Source organism: Rhinopithecus roxellana, chromosome 7, assembly GCF_007565055.1.
Source record: "Rhinopithecus roxellana isolate Shanxi Qingling chromosome 7, ASM756505v1, whole genome shotgun sequence".
In the NCBI taxonomy this organism is placed as follows: domain Eukaryota; kingdom Metazoa; phylum Chordata; class Mammalia; order Primates; family Cercopithecidae; genus Rhinopithecus; species Rhinopithecus roxellana.
This window is the reverse complement of record NC_044555.1, coordinates 8,863,636-8,876,767: the sequence shown is the minus strand read 5'-3', so window position 1 is coordinate 8,876,767 and position 13,132 is coordinate 8,863,636. Positions and strand designations below refer to the sequence as shown.

Below are 13,132 nucleotides of genomic sequence, written 5' to 3'. Positions count from 1 at the left end.
TTCATTGCTCTGTAGCCAAAGGCCAGTCTTTCATTTCTGAGCAGTATTCTTATAAACATAGACTGTTGGTCCCAAGAGGATCTAGGAGAGAGTATACCTGGCTCCATGAGGTCCATCCCTACTGTTAGCCCCTCAAGTCAGCACAAACTCCTGACAATTTATTGCTATACTTAGGGACCACAGCACATCATTTGATTTGTGGATAAAGGTACAAAGGAAGGTGTTCCCCTTGTTTTTGATCATCCATTCTTGTAGCTCTCTTACCTTTCAGGCAATTCCTTGTGTCTAATTTAATACCTTCTTAGCTATAATTTCAGTCTGCTTCCAGTGTGACCTCAGTTGGCTGACTCTACATCCTCTTTGCATCAGCCTCTTAGAAAGCTAAATGGGCTTCCCTTCTCTCCTGCACAGGGACTTTTGTGCTTTAAACTACTCATCACCCATTGTCTTTCCAGAGTCCTGGAACAGCATAAACTCAACAAGGACCAGTGGGAGGAGCGGATCCAGGTGTGGCATGAGGAACACCGTGGCATGCTCAGGTAAGCTTGCCCAAGCAGTGGTGGGCCCCACTTCCCTTATAGGGTGAATGAGAATGCATTCTGGGGAGAAGAGACAGATGACAAGGGACATCAGTAGATGTTGGAGAAAGAGGGAACAGGGACGATAGAAGGCAAACTAGGACGATTATGAGGCTGTTTTTTGTTTGCTTGTTTGTTTGTTTTGCTGAATGGTAGTAACTGATAGCACAAACAGTTTTGACTATCAAGAAATGGAGGGGACCTCAGGATGTCCAGGGAGCTACTGGGCCACCAAGGACTCCCCGCCCCCTACCAGAAGGAAATAAGGAAGGAGCTCTTAAACATGGCAAAGCATTTTTGAGGGTTGTCTAGTTGAAGGACAAATATCATCATTTTGCCATCACCACATTCTGAGCCCTGCTAAGAGTGTGTAAGAGGCTGTCACAATGAATGAGAGAAAGAAAATTGCTTCTGTGGCAGTCAACATGCCAGAGGCCAGCAAGGGTCAGCCCATCTTTATTCCCTTTGGGAGCATAGACCCTAGGTTTTTGTTAGGAGATTTTGCTTTGCAAAAGTCATGCTATGCTCTGTTCTCCATCATCTGCTTGCCTTTTGTCCCCTTTCCCACTCCTGATAGCAAGATCCTTGTCAGAAGTACAGAGTAAGCAGGCTTTCTCTCTCCTTGGGTCTGACTCAAAAGCCCCACTTTGTGACCCCCAACTGTGTCATTTAGGGAGGATGCTGTCCTGGAATATCTGAAGATTGCTCAAGATCTGGAGATGTATGGTGTGAACTACTTCAGCATCAAGAACAAGAAAGGCTCAGAGCTGTGGCTGGGGGTGGATGCACTGGGTCTCAACATCTATGAGCAGAATGACAGGTATATCTCAGATCTCTTTTAGTTTATTTAGGTTATGTTAACATCTAGGGCTCACTTTTCACCAAGGAGCAAGGCCATAGCTCTTGGGTCCCACCTCAGTTATTTTTCTACCTAATTTAGTCCAGCCCAGATGATTTCACAACTTTCCTTAGGCCTCTAAATCCTGTATTGACTAGACTCACACTGTCAACTGTGGTAGCCACCAGCCACATGGGGCTATTGAACACTTGAAACGTGGCTACTTTGAATTGAGATGTGCTGTAAGTGTAAACTACACACTGGACTTTGAAGATTAGTGTGAAAAACAGAATGTAAAAATGTCTTAATGTTTTAAAAAATATTTATTTACATGTTCAAATGATAATATTTTAGATATATTGGGCTAATTAAACTTATTAAAATTTTATTACATCCATTACTTTTTACTTATTTTCATGTAGCTACTAGAAAACTTAAAATTATATATGTGACAGTCATTATGTTTTTATTGGTTTGTGGAGGCCTAGACTATCTTATCGGGATATATTATAATTAGTCTCCTGTGATAATTAAATGGCTTTTGGCCTATAATCCTCTCACCGTAGCCTTATCTCACTTGCTTATATTTTTCACTTAGTGTGCTCTTGGTGAGAATGGAGATCAATAGATTATTGTTCCATATAACTGCTGAATCTTGGAGTTCATTATTTACTTTTTCTCTAACTTTTGTAAGCTTGGATAGAAGAAACTCAGTTAAATAGGGCTGGGGATTCCCTTGAGGAATTGTTACAAGTTCCATTCCTCAAACAAAAACATAACAAAATGAACTCGAGACAAGGAATCATATGTTAGTTGTAGTATCAGGAGATCCTTTAGTGAACTCAATGCTGGCAACTGACCTGGTGGCATGTGATGACACTAGCTGAGCTGGCACCGAGTCTGCCTCCTCCAGAGAGAAGTGTTTGTTTGACCAAGCTTGGTGGCTCACGCCTGTAATCCCAGCACTTTGGGAGGCTGAGGAAGGAGGATCGCTTGAGCCCAAGAGTTCAAGACCAGCCTGGGTAACATAGTGAGACCTCGTCTCTATTTATTTTAAAAAAGAGAGAGAGAGAGAGAGAGAGAGAGACATAGAAGCTTGGGGGTGATGTGAGGGCAAGCCACCAGTTCTCTATGCCCTTCTTGTCTTGCCCTTGTCCTGATATTATTGGTTTCCATTTCTACAGACTAACTCCCAAGATAGGCTTCCCCTGGAGTGAAATCAGGAACATCTCTTTCAATGATAAGAAATTTGTCATCAAGCCCATTGACAAAAAAGCCCCGGTGAGTGATTCCTCCCTCTGAGCAAGACGGGTACTTGCCAAGGCCTGCAGTAATGAGCAATCATGCTATTCTATTTTTCTCTTCCTTTGCTGGTGTGTGTGTGTGTGTGTGTGCGTGTCTGTGTGTGTGCACATGTGTGTGCACACGTGCACGAACAGGAAGCACAGATAGAGATTGGGAATGGAGGGAGATGTTGATGCTAAAAATGGCCAGCAGACATCCTGTACCTGGTTCTACTCTGCTACCTGTCTCCCTCACTGTGGATGAGGGAGAGCCACAGGCAGTGTTAAGTACTGCTTCTTAGCCATTGTCTCTGCCACCTTGAGGTTCTGGGGTGGAAACCAAATGCATCTTGTATTTCCAAGCCCCTGGGGTCCTGGAAAGTGGACACTGTTCACATATTTGATTCCTTCCTTTCTTTTCCTTTTTCCTTTTTCCTCTTTCCTCTTTCCCCTTTCCTCTCCTTTCCTTTCCTCTCCTCTCCTCTCCTCTCCTCTCCTCTCCTCTTCTCTTTTCTTTTCCCCTCCCCTCCCTTCCTCTCCCTCCCTTCCCCTTCCCTTCCCTTCCTTCCTTTTTTGACAGAGTCTCGCTCTGTCGCCCAGGCTGGAGTGCAGTGGCACAATCTTGGCTTACTACAACCTCAGCCTCCCGAGTAGCTGGGATTACAGGTGCATGGCACCACGCCCGGCTAATTTTTTTTTTTTTTTTTTTTTTTTTTTTTTTGAGGCGGAGTCTCGCTCTGTCACCCGGACTGGAGTGCAGTGGCCGGATCTCAGCTCACTGCAAGCTCTGCCTCCCGGGTTTACGCCATTCTCCTGCCTCAGCCTCCCGAGTAGCTGGGACTACAGGCGCCCGCCACCTCGCCCGGCTAGTTTTTGTATTTTTGGTAGAGACGGGGTTTCACCGTGTTAGCCAGGATGGTTTCGATCTCCTGACCTCGTGATCCGCCCGTCTCGGCCTCCCAAAGTGCTGGGATTACAGGCTTGAGCCACCGCGCCCGGCCAATTTTTGTAGTTTTAGTAGAGACAGGGCTTCGCCATGTTGACCAGGCTGGTCTTGAACTCCTGACCTCAGGTGATTTGCCTGCCTTGGCCTCCCAAAGTGCTGGGATTACAGGTGTGAGCCACCATGCCCAGCCCTTGATTTCTTTTTTTTATTATGGAGAAATGGCTGTGACCAGAGAAGTCCAAATCCCAAGATGATCCTACAAACTTCTTGGTAGAACTTGACTGCTGCCCTCTCAGACTTTTCTCCAGAGCATTCCAAGACCAAAAAAGTGCTTTAAGTTCACTCATTTCTCTAACACACTCGCCACACTTCTTACCCACTCAAGACCAGACAGCTGGTGATTGTGGTAGGGTAGGAAACTGAGCTGAGTATCTCCTTTTCTGGGATACCTCATGTCCAACAAGGCCCAGTGACAATACTGTGCCTGACCTTTTTTCATGAAGGCTCAACCATTCTTCTCCAGCCCTGAGGTGTCTGAACTTTCCCTGCTAGGGACTTTACACATGTTGTCTCCTTAAACCCTCAGCAACATGGTCAGGTAGGTAGTAAGTAGCATACTAATTTTATGGTTGACAAAACTGAGGTTAGAGAGATGGAGTGATTTGTTCAAGATAACATAGCTAAAAATGGTAGAACTGGGATTTAGACCTAGGTGATTTGACTTTGAGAGCCTGTGCTCCCTCCACTGCACCCCAAGCTATATGAGACAGTAGCAGTGTGTGGTCAGTGGCAGAGGAGATGGCGGCTAGCCCATCAGCTGGTGACTTTGGTCCAGTGGTATTTGTAGTAGCAAACTGAAACTCACTGAATTTTCTTGTGTGTTTTCTTTTATTGCTGCTGTGCTCAACTTTTATCAGAAAAAGTTAAGTAACAAAGCCAGCTGAGATCAAGGGCTCATTTTAAAAACAACAACCAGGACAAGCAGTGATCAGGAGATTTATGTATTTATATATGTATTTACAGCCTGCCTTGTTCCAAAAAGGATTTAAGGGGCTGGCTCTAGGATTTGCTTTCAGGAGATTGTAGAAACAGTCCAGTCACCCATATTGCACCCACCAGCATATTGTCAGGGGTCATTTGGCTTCCAAAAGAGGTCACCTGAGACCTAGCATGTTCCCTAATTAGCAGAGAAAGTTTGAATCCTTCAACTTGATTAAGAGTAATTTAGGATGCTTTCATAAGCAAAGATTGAAAGAAATTATGGGAAGAACACGGGTTTCAGAGTCAAGAAACCTGGGTTTCTAGTCTTTGGTCTGCCTGCTATCTGACCCTGGGCAAGTCACTTTACCACTCTGATAATTAGTCTTCCCATCTGTAGTGCAGGAGGTTAGATTAAACATTCTTTTCAGTGCTTTTGGATTTAGCTTTTCAGAAGGCAGAAGATCACCTTCACCTGGCCCTCCAAATTCTTTCTGATTGCTGATTTCCCACCAGGACTTCGTCTTCTATGCTCCCCGGCTGCGGATTAACAAGCGTATCTTGGCCTTGTGCATGGGGAACCATGAACTATACATGCGCCGTCGCAAGCCTGACACCATTGAGGTGCAGCAGATGAAGGCACAGGCCCGGGAGGAGAAGCACCAGAAGCAGATGGAGCGGTAGGTGCTGCACACTGATGTGAGGGGCCAGGGCTGGGGCAAGGAAGCTTCTCAAAGGTGCCCAGCCTGCTAATTCAGGACATGAGGCCAACCTAGGACTTCATAGATGAGAGGTTAGACACCAATATTTACCTTTATTCAGAAAACATTTACCAAGTTTGAGGGGCAGTTTTTACAGAGCTGGATCTAGCAGGAACCTGCCCTGTAGGACCTCACAGTCTACTCAGTCTGGTAGCAGAGAGAGGGAAAACAACATATACATAACTCAAGGTACAAACACCATGCCATTCATTCACTTAATAAATATTTATTGAGCAATGAATAAGAAAAGACCAAAAATGTCTGATTTTGTGAAGCTAGCATTCAAGTGGGGAGAAGACAAACATAATAAATAAGCAAATTATGTGGTACATAAGATGGTTAACAATTGCTATGGAGAAAAAAACATAGAAGAGGGGTGGGGAGAAGGGTAAGCCAAGTATTCTGAGGGCTCAGATGGAGAATACCTAGCCAAGGGAGATAAGAAGGTTCCTGGAAGAGATGGTAGGGCAAGAAAAAGCAAATACCTATTCCAGATTTGTAACAAACTCTGGGGAAAAGAAGCCTAGAGCTGGGCTTTAGGGCAGGCAGATTTGGACCTGAGGACTGATGCACTAGCCATAGAGATTACTGGACTTGAAGCACTTCATCCCAGCAGAGAGCCAAAACTTGTCTCCCTACAAGGTAGATAGGGCAGGTCTTATTGGACCATTTTCAAGATAGGGGAACAAGAGCAAAGCAGTGACATAGCTAAGGTCACCCAGTGGGTTGGTGGGAGAGCTAGGATTCCTGACTCAGGGGCACATTGACAGGGCCCCGTGTACACTGGCCTATGTGGGGCTGTGATATGAGGACAAGGGTATGGAGGTAAGGGAGGGTGGCCCAAACTCACAATCCCTGAGTGTGTTGGGAAGGTTGGGCTGAGAGACCCAGAGGCAGCAAGCCTTGCAATTCCCCAGGCTTTTTTTTTTTTTTTTTGAAAATGGGGTCTTGTTCTGTTGTCCACGCTGGAGTGCAGTGGCGCAATCTCAGCTCACTGCAACCTCCACCTCCCAGGTTCAAGCTATTCTCCTGCCTCAGCCTCCCGAATAGCTAGGGCTACAGGCGCATGCCACTACGCCCAGCTAATTTTTTGTATTTTTAGTAGAGATGGGGTTTCATCGTGTTAGCCAGGATGGTCTCGATTTCCTGACCTCATGATCTGCCCGCCTCAGCCTCCCAAAGTGCTGGGATTATAGGCGTGAGCCACCACGCCTGGCCTCCCCAGGCTTTTATGGAGCTTTACTATCCTGTTTTATCCATTTTATCTCCTTCCCTAGTGCTATGCTGGAAAATGAGAAGAAGAAACGTGAAATGGCAGAAAAAGAGAAAGAGAAGATTGAACGGGAGAAGGAGGAACTGATGGAGAGGCTGAAGCAGATTGAGGAACAGACTAAGAAGGCTCAACAAGGTGAGGCTTGGAGTCACCTTGGAGATTGGGTTTTTCCAGACCTGACTCTGAGCTGGAGAACCTTCTTCCTGAGCTGTAGACACAGACAATGTAGTTCAGGTGTGGCTACAGACTAGAAAAAGAATGGGCAAGAAGAGAACTCAGAACTTTCTGCCAGCTTTGTCCTGGGGTGGATCATTTCCAGGAAGGAAGCTAGTGTATCATCTTTATCTCGGTGCTCTTCACTGCCTTCTCCCCTCCTTTTCTGCCCAGAACTGGAAGAACAGACCCGTAGGGCTCTGGAACTTGAGCAGGAACGGAAGCGTGCCCAGAGCGAGGCTGAAAAGCTTGCCAAGGAGCGTCAAGAAGCTGAAGAGGCCAAGGAGGCCTTGCTGCAGGCCTCCCGGGACCAGAAAAAGACTCAGGAACAGCTGGTAAAGCTGTAGGATGGACTGGGGTTTTGGGAACTGAGCTTTCTTCCTTGTCTGCCTACTTACTTATAGATACTTTTGCTTACATTCTGGCTCTTTAGAGCAGACTACCACTCCATGGACCTCCAGCAAATAACTAGTTCGGAAGCAAGTTGAGAAGTCACTAGTGTGGCCCAGGAATTTTTGCAATCTTCCCTAACCCTTAGTTTCTGTTCACTTTCTTTACCCTTGGGTATCTGAGCTGATTGGCCTAGCAAAGGAAAGGGAAGGAGAAAGGAACAAAAGGAACTCATACTTGAGTTCCTGCTGTATGTTGCTGTGTTGGAAATATTTCCCTTTTCCTTACTTATTTCTTCTTCCCAGTAACCCTATGGGATTAACCTCATATGAGATAATATGCCCAGATAAGGAAATTAGAGCTCAGAGAAGAGATTCACCAAAGGTCACACAGCTGTGGCTAAATAAGGATTAGAACCCATTTCTGCCTCTGTTTGAAAGCTTTGCTCCCTGAAATGACATGCAACTGTGTCTATGCATTTTGGGGACATTTGGCATCAATACTTTCATCACAGTTTCCAAGGGTTCTGTGACACAGAAGTGAAGAACCTATGGTCCAAACTCCTTGACATATACTCTTCCCCTCTACTGTTGGAGGTGGGAATATAGGGAACCAAGACCTGTCTCTCATGAGGAAGCTGTCATGGGAGATTTACCCAAGGTGTGCATAAGCTTTTTTCCTCGTTCAGATCACCTTGTGACACTTGAGTGTCTTTCCTGTACTTGTCCTGGGAAGAGTCTTAGTGGAATCCTGAGCATTCTAGGATATCAGGAAAGGATCTGCCACTTCAGGAAGTGACCCAGTGATGGCCAAAGCTTTACTGAGGCCCCAGCTGCATACTTGCCAAGAGGGGCATGGGGAGAGATAATGAGGAAGGGACAGAGATGGCATATTGTCTGTCTTCAGGAGGCCTACAGTCTAGGTGGGGGAACTCTGACTTGAAGTGGTGGTCAGGGAAGATGGGACTGGAATGAAGTGGTGTGGTAAAAGAGTCTCTGAGGCAGCAAGCAAGTGGAGCAGTAGGTCCCTTACTAGTCCCCCAGGGGAACTTGGGTTGAAGACACCTGGGTCCTGAGGACCAGAAGGCCCAGCTCTCACAGGCTTCCAATTTTTCCGTAGGCCTTGGAAATGGCAGAGCTGACAGCTCGAATCTCCCAGCTGGAGATGGCCCGACAGAAGAAGGAGAGTGAGGCTGTGGAGTGGCAGCAGAAGGTAAGACACAGGGCCTAAAGCAAAGCATTGAGGGAGTGGGTACCATATGCATAGGTTACAGCTCCTTAGATTCCTTACGTTTTGGCTCCCTCCCTCTTTCATACTTCCTACAGCAGGCATCATGAGAGAAGGCACTCATGGTTTCCTCAAATACTTACTGGAGTTCTCCAATACCTTTAGGAAGTTGGAACAATTGCTCTTGTTTTATGGCTGAAGAAACTAAGGATCAGGCAGATGAAGTGTCTTGTCCTACCTGGTGCCTGCCTCTTGCCAGACCATTCTAGGCATATACAGGATGCCACAGTTTAACTGGTCTCACTGAAAGTCTTTCTCTCCTTCTGTCGCTGGACAGGCCCAGATGGTACAGGAAGACCTGGAGAAGACCCGTGCTGAGCTGAAGACTGCCATGAGTACACCTCATGTGGCTGAGCCTGCTGAGAATGAGCAGGATGAGCAAGATGAGAATGGGGCAGAGGCTAGTGCTGACCTACGGGCTGATGCTATGGCCAAGGACCGCAGTGAGGAGGAACGTACCACTGAGGCGGAGAAGAATGAGCGTGTGCAGAAGCACCTGAAGGTATCCAAGTAGGGCCAAGAGTCAAGGAGACTATGCATTGATTTAGTAGCCCATGGTATTCCCTAACCATCATGGGAGATAGGTATAAGATCCTGTCCCAGTGCTGTGTGGGAGCCCAAGCCTTTCTTAAGTGACAGCTTTAAGGATAGGTACCTCTCCCTTATTAATCAGACCTTGGGCTATCTCTTCCCTTTTTGAGATTTTCTCTCTGCCCCACCTCCCACTCACTACATTCACCTCTTACATTAAGAAAATATCTAGCTGACAAAATTCCCACCTGAATCTTTGGTATGTTGTTCTACTCTCAGAGAATACCCATTATCAGCTGGTCCCCTAAGTCTGTTTTATTTTTATTTTTTTTAAAATATTCTTGCCCCACTGCAGTTCTAACAGAGTTGGAAATGACTCAATATTTATATATAGAGAGAAAGGGTGAGGAAGAAAGAGGGAAACAGAAGAGAAGAGAAGTCTGGTCAAATAACAGGAGGTAAAATGAGAAAAAGCCATTGACCTCTGTGTTCCTGTGCACCCTCGCAGGCCCTCACTTCGGAGCTGGCCAATGCGCGAGATGAGTCCAAGAAGACTGCCAATGACATGATCCATGCTGAGAACATGCGACTGGGCCGAGACAAATACAAGACCCTGCGCCAGATCCGGCAGGGCAACACCAAGCAGCGCATTGACGAATTTGAGTCCATGTAATGGGCACCCAGCCTCTAGGGACCCCTCCTCCCTTTTTCCTTGTCCCCACACTCCTACACCTAACTCACCTAACTCATACTATGCTGGAGCCACTAACCAGAGCAGCCCTGGAGTCATGCCAAGCATTTAGTGTAGCCATGGGACCAAACCTAGCCCCTTAGCCCCCACCCACTTCCCTGGGCAAATGAATGGCTCATTATGGTGCCAATGGAACCTCCTTTCTCTTCTCTGTTCCATTTAATCTGTATTGCTAGAATATCCTACTTGCCCAGCCCAGAGGTACTTTCCACTTGATTTTGCAAATACCCTTACAGTTACTGTTGTCCAATGGGAGTCAAGTGTGGAGTAGGTTGGAAGCTAGCTCCCCTCCCCTCCCCTACCACTGCCTTCTTCTTCAGGGTCCTGAGATTTACAGGGTTAGAGTATTACGTGGTTTAGGGAATGAGACAGGACCTTGGATATCTGCTCCAGGATGTCAACTGACCTAAAATTTGTCCTCCCAGTGCCCATCCCGTTTAGAGTTATTTAGGCTTTGTAATGACTGAGGGATAAAAAGATGTTCAGTCATTTTTGTTTCTACCTCCCAGATTGGATCTGTTACAAACTCAGCCTCAATAAGCCTTGTCGTTGACTTTAGGGACTCAATTTCTCCCCAGGGTGGATGGGGGAAACAGTGCCTTCAAGAGGCTTCACCAAACGTACTAGAAGGCCATTGACCATTCTGTTCTGGCAAGGCTGAGTAGAAGATCCTACCCCAATTCCTTATAGGAGTATAGGCCTGTCTAAAGTGAGCTCTGTGGGCAGAGCTACTCCTTACTTATTATTCCAGATCTGCAGTCACTTCGTGGGATCTGCCCCTCCCTGCTTCAATCCCCAAATCCTCTCCAGCTATAACAGTAGGGATGAGTACCCAAAAGCTCAGTCAGCCCCATCAGGACTCTTGTGAAAAGAGAGGATATGTTCACACCTAGCTTCAGTATTTTCCCTGCCAGGGGTTTTAGGTCTCTTCCCCTCTCAGAGCTACTTGGGCCATAGCTCCTGCTCCACAGCCATCCCGGGCTTGGCATCTAGAGCTTGATGCCAGTAGCCTCAACTAGGGAGTGAGTGCAAGAAGCTAAATGTGGTGAGAGAAGTCTGTGCCCTGATCCCAGTTTACTCAACCCTCTCACGTGACCAAAATCCCCTTCTCATCACTCCCCTCCAAAGTGGTGACTGGGCCCTGCCTCTGTTTGACAAACCTCTAACCCAGGTCTTGACACCAGCTGTTCTGTCCCTTGGAGCTGTAAACCAGAGAGCTGCTGGGGATTCTGGCCTAGTTCCTTCCACACCCCCACCCATTGCTCTCAACCCAGGAGCATCCACCTCCTTCTCTGTCTCATATGTGCTCTTCTTCTTTCTATAGTATAATGTATTTTACTGATATCTAAATACTGATTTCTGCCTTCCTTGCTAATGCACCATTGGAAGATATTAGTCTTGGGGCAGGATCATTTTGGCCTCATTCCTTTACCACCCCCACACTTGGAAAGCATATACTATATTACAAAATGACATTTTGCCAAAAATATTAATATAAGAAGCTTTCAGTATTAGTGATGTCATCTGTCACTATAGGTCATACAATCCATTCTTAAAGTACTTGTTATTTGTTTTTATTATTCCTGTTTGTCTTCTCCCCAGGGTTCAGTCCTCAAGGGGCCATCCTGTCCCACCATGCAATGCCCCTAGCTTAGAGCCTCTTTCAGTTCCCCTGTCCACCACCCCCAACTCTTTGCCTGACCTTGAGGAGTCTTGTGTGCATTGCTGTGAATTATTGACACTCACTTGGTGATATGTCCTATATTGGCTAAATTCAAACCTGGAATTGTGGGGCAATCTATTAATAGCTGCCTTAGAGTCAGTAACTTACCCTTAGGGAGGCTGGGGAGAAAGGTTAGATTTTGTATTCAGGGGTTTTTTGTGTACTTTTTGGGTTTTTTAAAAATTGTTTTTGGAGGGGTTTATGCTCAATCCATGTTCTGTTTCAGTGCCAATAAAATTTAGGAAGACTTCACAGTGACTCAATATTTCTTTGTAGTATGAGTGGGTAGCTCTAAGATATTTCACTGCAATTTCTATTTACTCTATATATTACCATCTTATCTTTGGTCTCATTTCATCTATACCTCAGGTCTATGGAGAGGGGTGATATGACTATCCCCATTTTATACAGGAGAGAATGGACTCAAAGAAGTATAATAACTTCCCAAGGTCACAGGACTGTCTAACTTAATAGTTTGTGCCCTTTCTGTAGTTCCAGACCAACTTTTCTACTGTGGGTGTGGATCCTGCATTGACCATGTGATGCTCCTGGACTTGCCTGGCATTGGGACTTGCCTGGCATTGGGACTTGCCTGGCATTGGGACAATACTTATTTGTATTTCTTGATTTCTCTTGGGGTGGTCAGGCCTTGTCCTACCTCCTTGTCAGGAAGGCCTTCAGGCTTTCCCCACCTACTACTCTCACATATTGTAGTGCCAATAAAGGTCAGGAAAACTACCTTGGGTCCTGTTTCTGAAGGCAGTGGGGAATGGAGTGTGAAGTGAGGATGGAAAGTGTGTGTATGTACAAAAGCTATTGGGTAGTACTTTATAGTTTATAAAACATGTATAAAACATTTTGTAGCCTAGATATGGTTATCCTCATTTTGCATATGAGGAAACTGAGGCCAGACAAACCTTCTAAACTGTCCTGGACCTGGCACTCTCACTTACCAGTTTCCTTCCTGGTAAGCCAACGCTTGCAAGGAAAAGTAAGTTATCATATGTTCCCTTTCCTTCCTTCCTTCCTTCCTTCCTTCCTTCCTTCCTTCCTTCCTTCCTTCCTTCCTTCCTTCCTTCCTTCCTTCCTTCCTTTTTCTCTTTCTTTCTTTCTTTCTTTCTTTCTTTTTCTTTCTTTCTTTCTTCTTTCTTCTTTCTTTCTTTCTTCTTATCTTTCTCTTCTTTCTTTCTTTCTTTCTTTCCTTCTTTACTTCTTTCTTCCTTTCTTTCTTTCTTTCTTTTCTTTCTTTCTTTCTTTACTAGTTCTTTCTTTCTGTTTCTCTTTCTATGCTTTCTTCTTTCTTTCTTTCTTTCCTTCTTTCTTTCTTTCTTTCTTTCTTTCTTCTTATCTTTCTTTCTTTCTTGCTCTTCTCTCTTTCCTCTCTCTCTCTTTCGTCTCATCTCTCTTTCTCTCTGCCTCTCTTTCTTTCTCCCCTCCCCTTGTCCTCCCCTCCCCTTCCCCTTTCCCTTCCCTTCCCTTCCTTTCCATTCATCTCACTCTGTTGCCCAGTCTGGAGTGGAGTGGTGCAATCCTGGCTCATTGCAACCTTCAAGCGGTTCTCCTCCTGCCTCAGCCTCCCT

At 45.8% G+C, this 13,132-nt stretch overlaps 1 protein-coding gene across 2 annotated transcripts in view; it reads left to right on the top strand.

Annotated features, from left to right (window-relative positions):
* MSN (moesin) overlaps positions 1 to 11,804 on the top strand; it is a 78,529-nt gene extending 66,725 nt beyond the window's left edge. The window contains exons 5-13 of one of the 2 annotated variants that reach the window (XM_010379377.1): positions 456 to 539; positions 1,252 to 1,398; positions 2,601 to 2,697; positions 5,140 to 5,303; positions 6,662 to 6,792; positions 7,045 to 7,205; positions 8,380 to 8,472; positions 8,825 to 9,049; positions 9,587 to 11,804. In XM_010379377.1, coding sequence (XP_010377679.1) covers positions 456 to 539; positions 1,252 to 1,398; positions 2,601 to 2,697; positions 5,140 to 5,303; positions 6,662 to 6,792; positions 7,045 to 7,205; positions 8,380 to 8,472; positions 8,825 to 9,049; positions 9,587 to 9,751 — 1,267 coding nt within the window. In that variant the 3' untranslated portion in view covers positions 9,752 to 11,804. The remainder of the gene's footprint in view (positions 1 to 455; positions 540 to 1,251; positions 1,399 to 2,600; positions 2,698 to 5,139; positions 5,304 to 6,661; positions 6,793 to 7,044; positions 7,206 to 8,379; positions 8,473 to 8,824; positions 9,050 to 9,586) is intronic. The other variant, XM_030934787.1, reaches the window with a different exon arrangement.
* The last annotated feature ends 1,328 nt before the right edge of the window (positions 11,805 to 13,132 follow it).